Here is a 20041-nt window from a genome sequence, read left to right on the forward strand (position 1 = left end):
CTCCACTCCCCACCACCTTTTGCAACAAAGCTCAAGATAATTTCTCTGACGTTCATTTGCACTGCAATAAATGAGGGTAGTAGGAGGTGAACAAGCCTGGAGGCCTTCCTGACAAGGAGGCAGGAAAGGGTCTGACCACCCCAGGAGAAGTCCAGAGATAAAAATCACCCCTCACAAGCAGCCCCAAAGCCCCAATGCCAAGCAAGCCCATAAGCACCACATGGTCAATGCAGGGCCCACCTACACTGGAAAAGTTGGCCTGGGGCTATGAAAGGGCATAGGCTATTAAGTCATACAGTCCTGTGCCCTTGGGCAGTTATTCTTTTTCAAGTCCATTCCTTCCTCTATAAAATGAAGAGAGTCAGATCTACGCCCCATACGACTGAAGTGAGAATGGAATGAGACCAGGGATGGGTAGGTGGTCCAGAGAGTGGAAATTACAGTGAAGTATCTTGCAGCCACTTGCTCATTCCACAAAGAAAGATCAAGTCACAGTGATGTCTTCCTAAATTTTATTGGCACTGAGATAGAACATGGGTTAAGCATAAACCCCTCCAAAAACAAATTTTAAAACCCAAAAAAATACACACAAAAAAACCTGAATACAAAATCTAACCTTTCTCCCCAGCTTTCCTGGGAGGGATGCGGGAGGAGGGGAACTGCCCTAAAGGTAGCTAGATTGCCCCACAATTCCAGGTTTGAATTTAGCCAATGTAGGTTGTATCACCAAGAAAGTGTTAATATAATTCACAGCAATGCACATAAGACTTCCCAAGGTCAAGCAGGAGGCAAAGGGAGGGAGGGATCAAAACCATGGGCTCTGGGCTCAGGGCACTGCATGGAAGGACAGTATCGCCCTTGGGGACCAAACTCTGGGGAGACGGCAAAAAAAGGAACAATAAAACCAAATACCAAGTACTTTAAAAATTGATTGTATGACCTATAGTGACAGGTGATATCACTAATACTGAAAGCTTCTTACATTAATGTTTCTGGCAAAATATTCTCTTATAATGTAGTATAAGCTTCCCAAGTGAAGGGGTGGTAAGGGAATGAGGCCAAAATGATCCTGTCCCAAGACTAATATCTTCTTAGGGTGCATTAGCAAGAAATGCAGAAATCAATATTGAGTTAGATGCCACTAAAATATATAATACTGGTAGAAAGAAAAAGAGCACACATGAGACAGAGATGAAGAGGAGGAGAAGGCTGCTCCTGGGTTGAGAAAAAGGGGTGGGGGTGTGAAAGGGACCAGGCCAGAGCCCCTAACAGCTCTCTGGTTTACAGCTCCAAGTGACAGCTCAGCTGGTGGCAAGACCTGGGTTAGAGGTTTGTCTAACACAAGCAGGACCCAATTACCACCTTGGAGAGAGGTGATAGGAAGGGGCTATTAGGCACCTGAAGGGGGTCAAGTAAACTGCAGGATCTGGGCCACGGGCTTCTCTCATCACACTCAGCTTCTTCCACCCTCTCGCCAGTTGAGCCAACTGGCATCAAGATCCAGGGCTCACCACACCAAGGCCTTGATGGCCCTGAAGCAGGAGCTATGGCCCAAGTAGCTCTGAAGGGAGAGGTGGTCTGGGATACCTAGCAGGGAAAATACTGAAGCCAGGTGTGAATATTTCCTCCCTTCAGTAAGAGTCCTGGATGATATTGGCTAGGTTTTGGTGTCACCATTCCTACTCTTCTACCTGGAGGGGATTTGGGGATTGGAGTGATGAGCAGATCCCAAGAAGGGAAGAGGAAGCCAGAATAAGAAGTAAGAGATATCTCTGCCCGTAGAGCTCACTTTTAACAAGCCTATGCTCCCTTAAGGCTTTGGGACAGAACTTCTACCCAGTCTTGCCTGAACAGAAGGGCCAATGGTCTTTGAGGATGTTGGTGAAGCCTCTTGAAGGCACTGTCTCCCCCATCTCACCCTGAGGAGAAACTGAGTCCCTGAACTCAGGGACCAAGTTTATTGGGACCAAGTTTGTAACAGGCCCAATCTGGGAGGTAGAGAGTAGAATGATTGAACATCTTTTTAGCCTCCAATCATTACAAAGCCTAAATGACTCGAGAAGGAATAGACATTGGGAGGCCTAATTCTTGGGCAGTTGACATTCTAGAGCATATAGCCAGGGTCCTGCCTCTTTTCCTAAACCCTGTGATATTCCAATTCTGCAAATCACAGAACCATGAAGAGGAAGGCAGTGGTGGGGTAAGGGTAGGGGCTAGTTTTCAACCTACTCCACACTTGACTTCTGCAGAACAACAGTCAATGTGGGTGTATTTCTCAAATCAAGTAGGAAGTGCCTCTGAACTGGGAAAGTGATTTCTTCTAGCAAGCTAGATCAAAAGGGCCAGAGGAAAAAGAAGGTCCCATTGGCACCATAGTGGGCCATCTCTCTGCCTAGGGATGTGAGTAAGGGGTGAGGGGCTAGGTTTGGTCCCATGGCTGCACCAAATGCTTGGCATGACTCCAGGGCTGCTCTAGTTAGTGGCTCCAGCACAGTGTGTGTTAGGCAAGAGTGTAGGAGTGTCTGGGCAAGGAAGAAGGGAGGAGGGGTCCCTAGAGGCTGAGTGCCCATTACATGGACTCAAACTCATCAATGCGCTGCTTGGTATTGCCCTGCCGGATCTGGCGCAGGGTCTTGTATTTGTCTCGACCCAGTCGCATGTTCTCAGCATGGATCATGTCATTAGCAGTCTTCTTGGACTCATCGCGGGCATTGGCCAGCTCTGAAGTGAGAGCCTGTGAGGGGACAAGGGGATGAGGGGTTAATGGCTTCCTCTTATTTTACTCCCTTTATTAACTAGATTTATTTCCTTTCTTCCTGCCTTCCTTCTTTCCTTCGTCCCTCCCTCCCTCCCCCCTCCCCTCCCACCTCTCTCTCTCTCTCCCTCCACCCCCTTTTTATACACACACACACACACACACACACATGTTTTTGAGAACCATTTCCAGCCCTGTTAGAACTGCAGTGAGGCAAGAATAAAATAAAAACATCACAAACTTAGCAGATCAACTGATGACAGGTATTCCCTGAGAGCAGAACAATGTACCAAAGATTCAGGTACGGATTTAGTCAATCAAGTATAAATGGAGTATGGATGGAGGATGGAGTTTAAAAAAAAGGCAAGGGAAGAGGTGGTCCAGGATCTGATTAAGAAGTGAGAGGTGCCTTCCCCTAAAACACTCACTTAAGAAAGGCTCAAGCTTCCATACAGCACTAAGACAGGCTCCTCTACCTATCCCCTCATGATGACCTAGGAAGGTCATGCCCCACCGATGACCTAGTGAAGGTCATAGGCTACCCATGGTCTCCATGACCCATTGCCTCTGCCTGGGTACCTTCAGGTGCTTCTGCACACGCTCATTCTTCTCTGCCTCAGTGGTACGTTCTTCCTCACTGCGGTCCTTGGCCATGGCATCAGCCCGCAGGTCAGCGCTGGCCTCTGCCCCATTCTCATCCTGCTCATCCTGCTCATTCTCAGCAGGCTCTGCCACATGAGGAGTGCTCATGGCAGTCTTCAGCTCCGCACGGGTCTTCTCCAGGTCTTCTTGTACCATCTGAGCCTGTCCAGTAACAGAAGAGCTGGCAGTCAGACCAGGCCAACTTGTGGCATCCCAACGTATGCCTAGAATAGCCTAGCAGGAAGCAGGCACCAGGTAGGCCAAGTCTCTTTGTCTGCCTGATCCTTAGTTTCCTCAGCTGTATAATAGGATTAATTGTACCAATTTCCTTGGGGTATTGGGGAATTCTGGGAAGTATTTGAGAAAGACTTGAGGCCCTTCTGCCATATTGCTCACTATCAAGAGAGGATGTAAGGGTGAAAGAAACCAAACCTAAGGAATCTAAGGAACTGGAACCTATGCATGTAGAACCCCATCCCACACTGCTTTGCCCTGGACACTGTGTCTTACCTTCTGCTGCCATTCTGCAGCCTCACTCTCCTTTTTCTTTCGGGCCATCTCCAGCTGGGAGATCCGAGCTGTCAGCTCTGCCATTTCCAAGGCCTATGGATAAATCAGAAGCTTATGAGTCTTCAGGGCCCAGGTGTTCTCAACTCCAGATTTTCTGGGAACTAACAGAGAACCTGCTGCTCCACTTGCTTGCTGTTCTAGAGGCTCTTTTTACCATAACTCCTCTAGGAAGCCCAGAGGAACACTCCTATTCTCAGATTTACTACAGCACCCTATTAACTCCAAACCATTTCCTTATAAGTCAGAGCTCCCCACTTACACTATAGACCTGAAGACAAACATGTTATCTCTGTCTTTTTCCTCCTTTTCCTCCTCCTCCTCCTCCTTCTCCCTCTTCTCTCTCTCCCCCTCTCTCACTCTACTTACCTCCCTCTCTCTCTCTTTTTGGCATTGCCTACCTCACAGTTAGGGAAGACAAGAGAAAACTCAGGTCACATAATCTCAGCCCATTTTTTAGCTTTACCAGCTGTTCCTGGGTCTTCTTCTGGTCCCGGGAGGCCTGCAACAGGGCCTCCTTGGCCTCTTCAGCTTCTTGACGCTCTTTGGCCAGTTTCTCAGCCTCACTCTGGGCGCGCTTCCGCTCCTGTTCAAGTTCCAGAGCCCTGCGGGTCTGTTCTTCCAGTTCTGGGAAGAGAAAGGGTTAGAAAGATGGTGAAGAGTGCAGAGATAAAGAAGGGACACTTAGCTTCCTTCCTGGAAATGCTTCACCCCAGGGCACAGCTGACAGAAAGCTCTAGGCACTCTTCCTCTTGCCCCATCCTACATCTATCCTATAGCCACAACTGGAACATATGGCTTGAGTCTGCAGCTCAGACAGAAGGGTTTCCAGCCCAAAGAGTCAGTCTCCAAGATGACTCCAAGCCTCACCTTGCTGAGCCTTCTTAGTCTGTTCCTCAATCTGCTTCAGCCTCTCCATCAGTTCCTCCTTTTCCCGTTCAATCTTCTCCTTCTCCTTTTCTGCCATCTCACGTTTCTTCTTCTCATTTTCCAGCAGAGCACTAGGAAAGAAAAAAGAAGGGATGGAACAGGATAGCAAGACTGCATGGAAGCCTTGGGTCCCCCAGGGCTCCCTGGCCCTGGATCTTCAGTCCCCACCTTATCTCTACACCCTTGTCTTCACATCATAGCCCCACATAGTCTGGTATGCTCAGGGCCCTGTCAGCTTGCCCCAGAATCAGGAGATCCAACCTGGACTTTCTGCTCTGCCACTAACCGGTTGGTAAGCAGTGGGTGACCTTAGCTATGTCACTTCTTTGCTCTTGTTCCCAGTACACCTATCTGTAAAATGGCCTAATAAGTCCTTCCCTGTCTACCTCATGGAGTTATAGGGAGATAAGCTTCAGCTCTGTGCTGGTATACTGTGCTTCAAGTCTGCTGATCTCTATGGCTAGGGCATCAGCCCTCTGCCTGCCCTCTGAAGCCCAGTTCTAAGAGCCTCTTTCCCAGAATTTATTGCAAATCTAGAATAAGTATTTGCTTTTTCCAGGAGGCCTTCTTTTCTCCCTTGACTAGATGTCCTTTATCTTTCTGGGCTCTCAGAATACTTGGCCTATCCTTTTCCACATTCCTCCTCCCTGTTATTTTTCTCTATAGTGCTTCTTATCATGTCACATACTGCATAATATGCTTATTTGTTCTGTCTCTTCCCACTAGAATGACAGTTTCATGAGAGTAGAGATTTTTGTCTGTTTTTTTTCACTGCTCAATAAATGTATATTGAGTGAATGAATGACACAGTATTTGTACCCTGAACAGTTGTGTATATACTGTTGCTCCTTTTACTCCTTCCAGACTATGAGGTCCCTCAGGGCAGGTTCCCACCAGATCCAGGTCTGTAATCTGCCCTCAATCTCATTTTTTTCTGAACAAATGTGAAACTTGGGTGTCTAACCTCTCATAAGTGGAGTCATTTTCCAGCCTACTAGAAGTTTCCTGAAGTTCCAAACTTTTAATGACAAAGTACCTACTAGAACAGTCCATGTGTGTACTGTTTTTAATTCTTTTCAGTATACACCTAGGAGTGGAATTGTAGATTTATATGGTAATTCTATGTTTAACTTTTTGATGAACCACCAAATTGTTTTCTACAGCAGCTGAACCATTTTACATTCCCACTAGCAATGAACATGAGTTTCAACTGCTCCATACTCTTGCCAAGACTGTTATTTTCTGTTTTCATTTATTATATCCATATTAGTGAGTATGAAGTAGTACCTTACTGTGGTTTTGATTTACATTCCCCTGATGACTAAGGGTATTTTCATGTGCCTGCTGGCCATTTGCATATCTTCTTTGGAGAAATGGTCAACTAGGATCTTAACATGCAGATTTTGATTCAGGAGGTTTGGGTAAGTCTCAGGTACTGCCTTTCTAAAAAGTTCCAAAGTTGATGCTGATGCTGCTGAGCCTTGATGCACTTTGAGTAACAAGGGGCTACAGTTGCATAAAGGCTTTGTAGGGAAAATTCTGGTGGCTCTGTCCAATTCTACTCAAAAAACCCTACAGAGTCCAGATTTAAATGAAGGGAACCTCCTGCCACTGCCACTCTACTGCTCAGGCAGCCCACAGCAACCCAGAGTCCACCTAGAAGAGCAGTAGCATGAGGGTCATAGCTAATGAGGAACTATGAAATGTCCCTCCCTCCTATAAGCCTCTGAAATCCGAGAGTACTTTTTTTTAGTTGAGTTATAGTCAGTTTACAACGTTGTGTCAATCTCCAGTGTAGGGCACAATTTTTCAGTTATACATGAACATATTTTTATTCATTGCCACATTCTTTTCCCTGTGAGCTACCACGAGATCTTGTATATATTTCCCTGTACTATATAGTAGTATAATCTTGTTTACCTATTCTGCATGTACCTGTCACTGTCTACAAATTTTGAACTCCCAGTCTGTCCTTTCCCACCCCCCTTCTCCTTGGCAAACACAAGTTTGTATTCTATGTCTATGAGTCTGTTTCTGTTTTGTACTTATGTTCATTTTTTTTATATTCCACATATGAGCAATCTCATATGGTATTTTTCTTTCTCTTTCTGGCTTACTTCACTTAGAATGACATTCTCCAGAAGCATCCATGTTGCTGCAAATGGCATTATGTTGTCATTTTTTATGGCTGAATAGTATTCCATTGTATAAATATACCACTTCTTCTTTATCCAGTCATCTGTTGATGGACATTTAGGCTGTTTCCATGTCTTGGCTATTGTAAATAGTGCTGCTATGAACACTAGGGTGCAGGTGTCATTTTGAAGTAGGGTTCCTTCTGGATATATGCCCAGGAGCAGCATTCCTGGGTCATATGGTAAGTCTATTCCTAGTCTTTTGAGGAATCTCCATACTGTTTTCCACAGTGGCTGCACCAAACTGCATTCCCACCAGCAGTGTAGAGGGTTCCCTTTTCTCCACAGCCTCTCCAGCATTTGTCATTTGTGGATTTTTGAATGATGGCCATTCTGGCTGGTGTGAGGTGATACCTCATTGTAGTTTTGATTTGCATCTCTCTGATAATAATGATATTGAGCATTTTTTCATGTGCCTATTGATCATTTGTATGTCTTCCTTGGAGAATTGCTTGTTTAGGTCTAAACAATCCCCTTTAAAATAGCACCCAAAGTAATAAATTACCTAGGAATAAATCTAACCAAGGAGGTGAAAGACTTATACATGGAGAACTACAAAACATTCATTAAGAAAATTAAAGAAGACTTATAAAAATGGAAAGATAGCCCATGCTCCTGGACTGGAAGAATCAATGTTGTTAAAATGGTCATATTGCCCAAGGCAATCTACACATTTAATGCAATCCGTATCAAATTACCCAGGACATATTGCACAGAACTAGAACAAATCATAACAAAATTTATATGGAACCACAAAAGGCCCAGAATTGCCAAAGCATTACTGAAGAAAAAGAAAGAGGCTGGAGGAATAACCCTCCCAGACTTCAGACAATACTATAGAGCTACAGTAATCAAAACAGCATGGTATTGGTACAAAAACAGACATATGGACCAATGGAACAGAATACAAAGCCTAGAAATGAACCCACTAACTTCTGGTCAATTTATCTTCGACAAAGGAGGCAAGAATATACAATGGAATAAAGACAGTCTCTTCAGCAAATGGTATTGAGAAAACTGTATAGCAGCATGTAAATCAATGAAGCTAGAACACTCCCTTACACCATACACAAAAGAAACTCAAAATGGATCAAAGACTTAAACATAAGACAAGATACAATAAACCTCCTAGAAGAAAATATAGGCAAAACATTATCTGACATATATCTCAAAAATGTTCTCCTAGGGCAGTCTACCCAAGCAATAGAAATAAAAGCAAGAGTAAACAAATGGGACTTAATTAAACTTACAAGCATCTGCACAGCAAAGGAAACCATAAGTAAAGCAAAATGACAACCTACAGAATGGGAGAAAATTTTTACAAAAGATGAAACCGACAAAGGCTTGATCTCCAGAATATATAAGCAGCTCATACGACTTAATAAGAAAAAAACAAACAACCTAATCCTGAAATCTGACAGTTCTAATGCCTGCTTCCTGGGGATAGGGATGCCTGAGACTTAGTGGAGGGAGTGTCATCCCTGTACAGCAATCTCTCTCCCCAGTGAAGGATGGTTTCACGCTCGGCCTCTAGCAGGCTTGGCACCTTTGAGAAGCTTCCTTGCCCCAGCCCTCGACCCCACTTCAGTTCCCCCGCACCTACCGCTCCATCTGCTTCTGGTGCTTTTCCTCCCGGGCCTGTGCCTTCATCTGCTGCACCTCAATGGTGTCGGGCTTGCGGCGGCGCATGTATAGCTCATGGTTCCCCATGCACAGAGCCAAGATCCGCTTGTTAATCCGTAGCCGGGGAGCATAGAAGACAAAGTCCTGGTGGAAAACCAGCAATCAGAAAGTGTTTAGAGGGACAGATGAAGGTGGGCTTCTGCCTTCTGAAAAGCTAAGTCCAAAAACATGGAAAGATCATGCTCCAGATGTGAAGACTATTTATCAGAGTAGTGAAGTGACTTGCCCAGAGTCAGACGGCAGGCTAGTGGCAGACCCAGGACTAGAACCCAGGCTTTTTGATTCTGAAACCAGTGTTCTTTCCACCAAGCCACAGTTTCTTTCAACCTTTGCTTATGAAAAGCATCCTAAAATACCCTCAATCCAATTGAAAGATAGAAACTGACTTTATCCGCTAACTAGGTATCCTGCTGGTTCTCAGGGGCTTCTCATAGAGGCCCAATAATCCCTGCATAATATCCTGGTGAGTACAGTATGGGTGGCCTGGACTGTTTCTATAATCTCCTAAAAGCATATCCTAGACTCAATTCCTTAAATCCTTTTTGGAATGAGACAGGTTGTAAATACATACATAAATATATAAATCTCCTGAACATCAATTATCCTGGTTGTTGTCTTTTAAATAAGCCCTTGATTTAGCTGGCTTTGTTACTTACCTTTTTCTGATGAAAGTTGAGCATAGCAGCAGTAAAAAAAAAAACAAAAACACACACACACACAAGAAAATCCAGTGAGTTTGAGTTTACTACAAATACCACTGGACCAAGGTCACCAGCTGATGGGCTAACCACCAGCTCCTCTGCCACTGAACCCAAACTGCTACCATCTCATATATCTTGGGGTACAGTGGAAGAAGCACAAGCTCTAGAGGTCAAATGTCCTTGGTATAAATCCCAGCTCTATTATTTTTGGCTGTGTGATCTTGGGCAAATCACTCCATCCCTCTGAAACTCAGTTTTATCACTCATAAAATGGGTATTCTACTGCTAACCTTGACAATGTCATTGAGGGTTTAAGGAGACAACATATACAAAGTCCCTAGTAGGGGATGTTCAGAGACCTCAAAGCTGGAGAAGAATAGTTGAGGCCTCATGAGAAGGGTCTGGCTCAGCATGGCCATTAGACCTTGTTGGATACAAGGTACACCAAAAGAGGAGACCCTCCTCTCAGTTTTCTACCCTATTCCCAATCACCAGTTTTCCAGTCTTGCCAGTCTCAGGCAGCTGAGTAGGTGAGAGGTGTGACTGGACCTAAGGCACTTTCTAGTTTTTGGATGGCTCTGGAAAGAAGTCTTGAGAGCACAGCAGCAAAGTTATAACAAAAAGCAAGTTTGGAGGATCATCTTTGGATCTGGACATCTTCTCACTCTGTCCTTTTTTCACCACAATTAAAGATAAATCAAGTATATGAACAGTTTCCACTTTCTGGGGCCTAGAGGCTTTAATAGATAAGATGTATTCTCTTTGTACCCCAGAGCCTCAGGGCATTAAAAGACAGTGGCTAAGAGGCAGTACTTAGACTGCCTAGGCTCTCCCTCATTCACGCTTCTCCTGAGACACAGGTAACAGGATGGCACCAGTTACAGGATGCCTCCTGACCATTTCTTGGCATCAACATCCCCTTTCATCACCAATCACCTTTTGTGCTTCCTATTCCCACCCACATACACAAAAAAAGATAGAAAAGGAAGAGAAAACAGAATGACATGATTGCTCCTAGCATCTTCCAGGACTTGGCAAGCACCTGCCTTGGCCAGTGGGAGGAGTCACTTACCGGGGCTTTTTTGTCAATGGGCTTGATGACAAATTTCTTGTCATTGAAAGAGATGTTCCTGATTTCACTCCAGGGGAAGCCTATCTTAGGAGTCAGTCTGTAGAAATGGAGACCAAGAACATCAGGTCAAGGACAAGATAAGAAGGGACAAGACATAGCAGGTTGGCATCTTGCCCTCCCTACCACCAACTTCTCCCTTAAGGAGGTAGCTTCATTGCCAACTCATCCAGTGTCATCACATGCCACCAGATCAGTTGCCAGCATTGAGGGTACTACAATCAACATATCCCTTGTCCCAAAATTTGAGATTTGTTTTACTGTATTTCTTGTTGAGGCATGGACCTTGTAACAATGTCTCATGAGAATCCCCAGCCCTACTTAACTGGAATTCTCCAACTTGAAGTTGTAAAAGTTGGGGAAAATGTAAATAATGAGTTCCAAGATTCAGAAGTTACGTGGAACAATAATCTAGTGATCCCCATTCCCACCTATAGAAGACCAAGGGGAAAAAATAAGCAAGTGAGATAAAGTATAGTGAGAGGGATTATAGGCCAAAAAGCACTTAATCATCATATGGAAATGAGATTAATTGTAAACTCTATGAAGGGAGGTAATTAAGTTTCTTCATTTATTTCTGCTTGGAGGAGGTACTGGGCATTGAACCCCTGACCTCTTGGGTGCTGAACATGCGCTCTACCACTTGAGTTATACTCTTCCCCCGAGATTAACTGTAAACTCTAACAAGGTAGGTTTTAGGCCAGTGTTATTCAACAGAAATATAATGACAGCCACACATGTAATTTAAAATTTTCTAGTAGCCACGTGAAAATAAGTAAAAAGAAATAGGTGGAATTAACTACAATTACAGTTCATATAACCCAGTATATCCAAAATACTATCATTTGAACATGTAAATCAATATTTTTAAAAATATGAATGAGACATTTTACATTCTGTTTTTCACATCGTCTTCAAAGTCCAGTGTGCAGTTTACAGTTACAGCACAACTCAGTTTGGAGCAGCCACATTTCAAGTGCTCAGTAGCCACATATGGCCAGAAGCCACCTTAGTGGACAGTGCAAGTCTAGTCACTGCAAGATTTAGAGGCCTGAGGGAGGTTATGCAATCATCTGGGCTGGCCCTAACTAGGTTAAAAAAAAGAAATATACAGGGTACAATCCTACTCTGTGGTGAGCCCTAGGTGTCAAAGTGGCCCAAAAAAACTAAGAGAGCTCTGAACTATACCTGTCATTCTGCTCATAGATGTTGAGACCCAGGGCATCCACCCCTAGCCACAACTCTGAGCCTTTCTTGTTCTTGATGTTGAAGTAGTTCACACCATACATCTCCAGATCCTGGGCAATCTTCAGATACTCCAAGACAGCATCCTCCCTAAACAGAGTTGGGGGTGGTTATAAAGGGAAGCCTATGAATCAGACCCAGGGAGGTAGAAAGCCTACTAGCTCTACACTTCTGACAAGAATCTTGCCATTAGGGATGAAAAGGTGAGCAGATGATGGTGAACAAAGCACAGCATGACTTTTGCCAAAACATGTTGACAGGAGCCTGAGGTCTGAAGTTCCCAAGGGGAGTAAGGGTGGACTGACTCTTGCTGGCCTCTGGCATGTTAGCTATCATAGAAGTTTCTTTATACAGGCATGTTCTTAACAGAGCCTAGATGAGGTGGTGATGGTGAAATGGCAAGATTTGCTCCTCAACTAGACAACGCCCAAATGATTTGCCATGGTTATAGAATTCCTTCCTCATTTCATTCTTGAGGAGGAGCCCCTGGTGGCCCAGAAGATCCCTAGGGATCCTGAGGTCCCTTCCATTTCATTATGGTCAAAACTGTCTGGGCTATCAGTTGTCATCATTCACAAAAAGTACAGCTTTATAATGGTCCTGATTTGCCTTCCATCTCTAATTTCCCCTATAAACTGCATTCCTGTCTCTCCCTCTCCAACATCCTCCAGTGTTCCTAGCTCTCTGCCTCTTCTCCCCACCAGAACCAACTCTTATTCTCCCTGTCAGGGCAGCAGACCCCACAGTTGTTAAAGCGGGCTTACCTGAGCATGCCCCGGTGCTCCTCATGCCACACCTGGATCCGCTCCTCCCACTGGTCCTTGTTAAGTTTGTGCTGCTCCAGGACCCTGGAAAGACAAATTGGTGGTGATTAGTTTAAAGCACAAAGTCCAAATGCAGTGGTAAAAAGAGGTCTACTTAGCTCTCTAGGGGGTTGATGCAAAAAGGGTGTGGGGTCATTACAGTGGAAGTGGACTGAAATTACAGCAGGAGGTATGAATTAGACATAGGGAACTGCCTGAGAGGTAGGAGAGATACAGAATGGGTGACCAAGAAGACAGTGGGAACACCTTCCTTTGTACCTTTAACCATAAAATCCAATAATGTGCCATGGTCCCCAAGCAGAACAATAATGCATCAGGAGTCTGTGCTGACTTGTGGGGCTAAGAGTATAAATGGGCCTTACAAAGGCATGTACACTCTCTCCTACATCTTTGTGGGGCCAAGTTTGCATTTGTGACACTATTGGTCAGGGATGAGATTACAGCCTGTGATTACAGAACAGAGAACTGAACCCAAATGGCTTTGGGAGAAACTAACAGGCTCAGCTTCCCAGATCTACTAGATTGTAAGCAAGGCTTACTTTAAATATGCTATCATAGACATCATGGCAGTGACTCAGATAGAGTCCCAGGGCACAACCACTATCCCTAATTCCTTCAGGTGAGTTGTACATTTGCACAGCTCCACTGGGACTGAGGTTACCAAAATGAAGCAGAACTCTTCCTTCCAATCCAAAAGCTTATGAAGACAGCCATTGGATGCAGTAGAGGGGTGGGAATCCATGGTTAAAAAAATCAAGAGACTAGGGTTCCAGGTCTAGCTGTGCCTCAAATGAGCTGTGGGAGATGAGCAAGTCAGAGTGAGCACCTCTATACCTCTATTTCCTTAGCCAGCAAATAAGGATAATGCCTGCCTTAATCATTTTGTGTGTTGTTGTGATGCTAAAACAAAAATAATGAGTGTTTGAGAAAGTTCAACTTTGAAGTTTACACAAGAAGAAAGCTCTGTACACTGGTTGTTAATATTAAAAGACTGAGCTCCCCATATTCGTGGCTTGAGTATTTCTCTCTTACTCCTACAAGCCTCTGATATAAGAGGTCTAAATCAGTGAAAAGGATCTATAAAATGGAATCAGAACAAGGAGAATCAGTCCATCTCTCATTCTCTATATAAGCACCAGTTTCCAGGGTAATGAAGTTCTGTAATCAAGTAAACAGAAGAGGGAGAAAAAAAGCTTTTTATTTTATGAACCAGAGTAATAACAACAGGGTATGGTGTCATACGCAAATATGTCTCTCTGAGCAGCATAACATGGTCTTCAGACAGACTCTAGTGGAAAGGGATAGGTCTGGCAGCCCCTGTGTAATAGGGATCAATCAGCTTTGGGCTGCAGCCCACTCTGGCCAGAGTAAATGGCCAGGACATCACCTCACCTCTGTGGCAGCAACTTGTCCCCAGCCAAGTAGCCAGATTTGTGGACTTCCTTATTGAAGTCACCATACTTGGACTGGACAGCATAGGAGGCCAGCAACACGGCAGTCTCAGGTGGGCAGTAAATATCATCATTGAGAATGCCTTCTTTCACTTGCAGGAAGAACAGGCGCTGTGTGATGTCCTGGATCAATTCCTCAGATACATCCTCAGGGTAGAACTTGGCCCGGAACTTGAAAAGCAAGGGGCTTTCCTTCCGCACATCCTGAGCAGTCACCTAGGAGCAACAAGGGGTTATGGACTCTTAAAAACTAGACTTTGAAAACAAAATAAGACTTTGGAGGGTAGGGGAGTGGCTGTAGGGTGGGGAGAAGACACTGAAAAGTCATCAATTTAGCTAATCCCAAAGAGTGAGGTGTTTTATTGGGAACCCAATCCCACATCCATAACTGCTTTCTGTTGGGAATTTCTTCCTGAAATAACCTAACACCCACTGAAGTTATAAGCCCTTAAACCATCATCATCTGACAATATATTCAACTGCCACCACATTCTGAGGGTAAGCTTTAGAATCTCCTCTTTTAAGACTCCCTCAACTCCGTAAATTAGCAAAGTAAAGACTAGGATATATGACTGAGGCTTGGGAATTGGCTAGGCGAGAGCACAAATCACATTGTCTTTTAAAGCCTGAAATTGGCTCCTAACGGCTCCATATTTTCCCAGCAAAAGTCACCTCCACTCTTTGGGAAAACAAGACTGCCAGCAGAAGGTGGGGTACCCATCCCCTAGACACAATCAGGAAAATAAGCCCCAGGACAGTATGGAGACTTCCAAGGACAAAGTCAGCCAGTTTGAGGATAATGAGATGGAGAATTGCTGTGCTTTTACAGAGGTGCTGCTTGGAGGTGGAGAGCTTGAATGAACCTATACTTAAATCATCCCATCTGTATTTGTCATTAAAGAGGAAAGTAGTGTTTTTCTTTTTGATACTGATTTCTGTCCTTTGTTTTTTTATCAGTTTTTCACTGTACTCATTGCAATGATCCTGAAGCTCAATGAAATAAATATTGAATTTGAAGTACAATTCAGTTTCTATAAGGAGCAGCACTTTAAATCTGTTGGAGCCAAACAAAGTATGTTATAATCAGTAAATATCCTTCTGGGTAGCATTCTACAAATGCCAATATACAAATGAAATTTTAAATCCTGTGACGCACGAATTGAAAAAGCAATTTTGTGAAGAGTATAGAACCAATAAAGTGCAAAAAACAAACAAACAAACAAAAAACCAAAAAACCAAAATCATCCCATTTGGAGTTCTACTGAAATAGAATATCCAGAAAGGGGGAAACATCTGTATGGGGTTCAGGTATCAGTTGACAGGCAGGGAAAGGGACAAGATAAGATTATGAGACTTTCAAGATTCTTTCCAGTTCAAGAGTCTATGACTCTGTTTAACAAATTTCATAAAGCCCTTGAGTTTTGAAAGAAAAAAAGGATACCAATCCCCTTTTGAAGAACTACTAATGGCTGTGGTCTATTAATGGGTACTCTCCTCTGTGGACACTGGCCATTCTCACTGTTAGAAATCCAAGTGGAGACAGAGCAAGAGCTCTGCCCTTATTCTGATCCAGTGGTCGACAGACCACCAAGAGTGAAAAATACAGCCCCAGATGCCCTGGATTTACCAGCTAGCACATGTTATACCCCTGAGCAAGATCTTGCAGAGGAGCAAATTTCAAACCCAGCAGTGGGGTAAGCAATTACCTTTGTTGTTGTTGTTGTTGTTGCTTTTGATTTTTTTTTGTTTTTTGGGGGGAGTTGTTTGTTTTTTAAACCACTTTATTGAGATATCACTGACATACAAAAAGCTGTAAATATAATCAACTTGATGCATTTGGAAATAAGTATATATCCATGAAATCACCATCACAATCTATGCATAAATATATCCATCACTTCCAAAAGTTTCCTTCCAACCTCGTTATTATTATTATTACTATTATTATTATTATTAGTGTATGAGCAATTACCTTCTTATTGAGTTTCAGCCAGGTAGAGAAACCCTTAGTGTCCTGGTACTGCAGACCAAAAAACCAAACTTCCCTCAGGCCAATAGTTTTCACCACCTAGAAGAAAAAACACAAAACCACCACTGATTGAATGACAACCCTGTGCCAGGCACAGAGGACACAAACATGGAGCCCACATGGTCTCTGACCTGAAAGGATATAAGGCACCCAGTGTCTGGCAAGAAAATACACTTGGGCAGCAGTTAAGAAGTGATGTCAACATCTCTCTGCCCAAGGTACTTCTGCTGAGGTAGGGGCTGGATCTATTATTTATGAGCACTACCACACACCAATAACTTAATATTGATTATTTCCTTGACTTTTCACAATAGCCCTATTGTACAATTACAGTTAGGCTCATTGTACAGATGGTAAAGTAAGGTTCAGAGAAATGAAGGTTCAGTTAGTGAGTAACAAACAGAGTCAGGTCTATTTGATTCCTAAACCATTCAAACCCAGGGCTTTCTGCCACCTCCTTCTCTCTCTTATGCCATGCAGCTTTACACTCCCAGGATGGTTTAAAGTCTAAAGGTAGAGACTGTTGGCTTAACTCCTGCATCTTGTTCTCCTGGATTGCTCCTTTATCTTTAGAAACTAGGAATAATGCCTACGCCCTTCAGACTGAGTCCCATTTACAATGCCCCAAGAAGGAATGTTTGAGGAGGTAAATCATGGACTGTGGTACCTACACATCCTAAAGCTGTGCTGTGCCTAGGGGCTGAGATGCTTCTTTCTAGCCCTGATTACAGGTTACTCATGATTCCCCTTTACCACTCACACAGGTTGACAGTGGGAATGAGAGTGGAAACAGGGTAAGTACCTCAGTGTAGTAGCTGAGGGGCCCCCTGGTGTTCTGGGCATCTTGGCTGAGCAGTGGGCAGGAAAATGAGACAGCCAGGAGAAGACAGATGGGGTCTGTTTTCCAGTCCCTGACATTAGCATGTAAATAGTTCTGGCTGGTGGCTTAACCCCAGCATGCCCACCACTGCAGATGGTGGCAGTGAAGCTGAGCCACATCCTAATGAGGTAATGCTGGCATCAGGGAGTCTTCTTTATCTTTTCTCTTATTGAGGGGAGGGTGGTATATATTGAGGTGGGAGAGGGGCAGTGAGGTGAAGAAATTTACCTAGAGTTAGAAACAGATAACAAGGATCCAGTGTTGCTTATGTCCTTCCTTGTGAATAAATCGTTATCTCTTCTCAAGACACCCACGCTCACATATTGCACTTTATCCACAAAGTTTCTACTACACATCTAAAGCCAGGCCCCATGGTCACTCCCAGAGCTTACAATCTAGAGCTTCAGAGAGGCCCCGAGGAAAAAGTAGATCATGTTTATTAAGTACCTATTATGTGCCAAGTACCAAATGCTGAACAACCATGAGATAGCTATTATGTCCATTTCATAAATGAGGAAAATAAGTCTTAAGGGAGGCAACCTGTCTAAAACTGTAGAGCCTAGGCTAGAATCCTAATATGTATGACTCCAAAGCCTGTACCCTTTTTTTCTCTAGTATGCTATCTATTTCCTAATGCCAGTGGCTCATAGGATTTTAGAAGCCCTGGGGTTCTCAAGTGACTAACCAGGTTGTCTCTCTTTTGGCCCAGGTACCCCATCCAGACAATGGACTTTGACCACCTCTGCATCGAGATATAGTTCCTGGCTTTCCCACTAGGCTCAGTCGACAACAACTTTGGAGAGAAGCCATATCCCCAAGTCACTCACTTTCATTGCTCACTAGGGTATGCATGGTGGTCACCCTTCCCTTTCATAGCTTGAATCAGGTATTAGTAAACCTGACTGAAAGTCTCACTTCTGGCTCCAACTTGCTGTGTGATCTTAAGGCAGCACATTTCCCTCTCTGGGCCTCAGCTTTCTCATCTATCCAGCTTCCCCATCTACCACGGGTGGTGTGGCTTAGATGGCCTCTTTCTTCTCTCAAGTTCTATCATTTTACTAATTAGGTTATTTATAAATGACTAAGAAATATAACCCCATTTCCCACCTAAACCTTGTCAACTTGGGTAATTAGGAACATGTTTAGAAAAGATAAATGAGGGAAGGTGTGAGGTATGAGGAAAGATCAAGAGATTTCCAGGATTCAATGGCAAGGTGTGTCCTTGATTCTAAGTTAATAGGCAGTAGGGATTGCCAGCAGGTTTTAGATGGGGCATACAAAGTAGTCATGTTAAAAAGTGATACTGGCTTTTTTGTAGAGGATAGAGGGAGAGGATGGACAGGTAAGATCTTTAAAGCACCTCTTACTCATCCTACATCTAAGATAGGGCCTAATTAATAGTTCTAATGGTTTTTCACAGGGCTGCAGAAGAACAGTGTCCAGGTACAATCGGTGGGAAGAAATAAGTTCCAAGAAGCAATTCATCCCCAGGAGAGAAAGGGACCCACTGAAGACGCTGAAAATGGACCACTGGGGCCAGGACGCTAGGTCATAGCAGGCAGACTGGGAATAGAACTTGTAGAGCAGCAACTGACTTTTGCCTGTACCAAGAGCCCAGCTGTAGAGGCCCAGAGACCACAAAACTAAAAGGGAGTAAGGCAGGTATGAACTACACAGCCAGTCCCAGAGGCCCTAGGAGTGAGATCATTGGCCTCTTTTTGCACGATACTGTCTGTTTCACTAGTGGGATGAGTAGGAATGTGATGAGAAGAGGATCATGGGAGCCAAAATAGTTCTAGGATCTGGAGTATCTCTGAGGAGAAGTTGGACAAAGTAATAGCTAAAATGATATAAAAAAAAAAAGATTTCAGGATCAGTGGGGCATTTAAATTTCTCTGACCACTGCCTCCCCTTATGAATACAGAGCCCTCAGATGCATGTAAATTTTCCACTTCCTTAGGCTGTAGATCTTGGAGAGATGAGCAATGTCTCTCAGCCTCCACTGAAGTCCCAAAGTGAGGAAGTGAGGGTATGAGGGGAAGGAAATATGGTCTGAAGTCAGAATTGAGATAGAAAAAGAACAAAGGATAAAACAAATGACCCTTGGAACCCAGGCTATAAGGAAATCTCCAATTAAGGTCCACAGGGTGCTGGGAATCATTTGATCAGGCAAGTCTTGGCCCCACTTCCAAGTCCTGAAATGTGGAAATGAGGCCAATCTTTGCTCACTTCCAGTTGAGAAATCACTCCAGAGGAAAGAGAAATCTCATTTTCTAGTGGCAAAGAGTATCTAGGTTCTGGTTCCAGGAACAACATCTGTGGCTCCAATGACTAGGGTCCTTACCATTCCACTCTGAGAAATGGCTACATCCCTGAGAAAAAAATTCTTTCTTTTCTGCCTTTGATCCCAAACAGCCAGATCGCTGGCCTGAACTAGTATTTCTCAAAGCTGCCATAGAAGAAATTCTTAAGCAGCAGAAAATAATGAATGCATATACCCAGGGGATAGGGGGTCGGGTGGGGGGGTGGCGGCGTGAGACACAAGGAGATGGCTCCAAGAGGAATTTCTTTGAAGCCTCAGGTTTATTTTAATCTTAATCATTTGTGTAAATTTTATTTTCCACTCCTTAAATATCTATGTTCTAATAATAAAATAATTAACATCTACAAGTAAAACTGAAGTTCCAATCCCACAGCTCTGTGCACCTCCTAGAGGGACTAGGACTTTAGTTTGTAAGACACTCGCTGTAGATTCTATTCAGCCACACAATACAAACCCCCAAAACAGACTGTGGAGCATTATAGGGTTGAAGCAGCATAAACTAGAAAACTGGGGTCCAGTAAGGGAAAGAGACTGGCCTCTGAGAAAATCCCCACTAATTATCAAGAGCATCTGGATGTAAGAAAGAACTTCCATTTGCCTCTCTTTTGCGTGTGAAGCTTGCTTATGTCTGATTTCTAGGGAGAGGAGGGGAGATTAGGTCAATTCCAGAGCCCAGAGTCCTCCTCC

The 20041-nt window shown here is 43.9% G+C and overlaps 1 protein-coding gene across 2 annotated transcripts in view; it reads right to left on the reverse strand.

Moving 5' to 3' along the window:
• Positions 1–495: 495 nt before the first annotated feature.
• MSN (moesin) overlaps positions 496–20041 on the reverse strand; it is a 64319-nt gene continuing 44773 nt past the window's right edge. For both annotated transcript variants that reach the window (XM_064483083.1, XM_064483084.1), the window contains exons 3-13: positions 16095–16190; positions 14064–14338; positions 12612–12695; positions 11791–11937; positions 10546–10642; positions 8693–8856; positions 4835–4965; positions 4431–4591; positions 3908–4000; positions 3335–3559; positions 496–2734 (exon numbers count right to left, since the gene is read on the reverse strand). In XM_064483083.1, coding sequence (XP_064339153.1) covers positions 2570–2734; positions 3335–3559; positions 3908–4000; positions 4431–4591; positions 4835–4965; positions 8693–8856; positions 10546–10642; positions 11791–11937; positions 12612–12695; positions 14064–14338; positions 16095–16190 — 1638 coding nt within the window. In that variant the 3' untranslated portion in view covers positions 496–2569. The remainder of the gene's footprint in view (positions 2735–3334; positions 3560–3907; positions 4001–4430; positions 4592–4834; positions 4966–8692; positions 8857–10545; positions 10643–11790; positions 11938–12611; positions 12696–14063; positions 14339–16094; positions 16191–20041) is intronic.

This window comes from Camelus dromedarius, chromosome X, assembly GCF_036321535.1.
Source record: "Camelus dromedarius isolate mCamDro1 chromosome X, mCamDro1.pat, whole genome shotgun sequence".
NCBI classification, from domain to species: Eukaryota; Metazoa; Chordata; class Mammalia; order Artiodactyla; family Camelidae; genus Camelus; species Camelus dromedarius.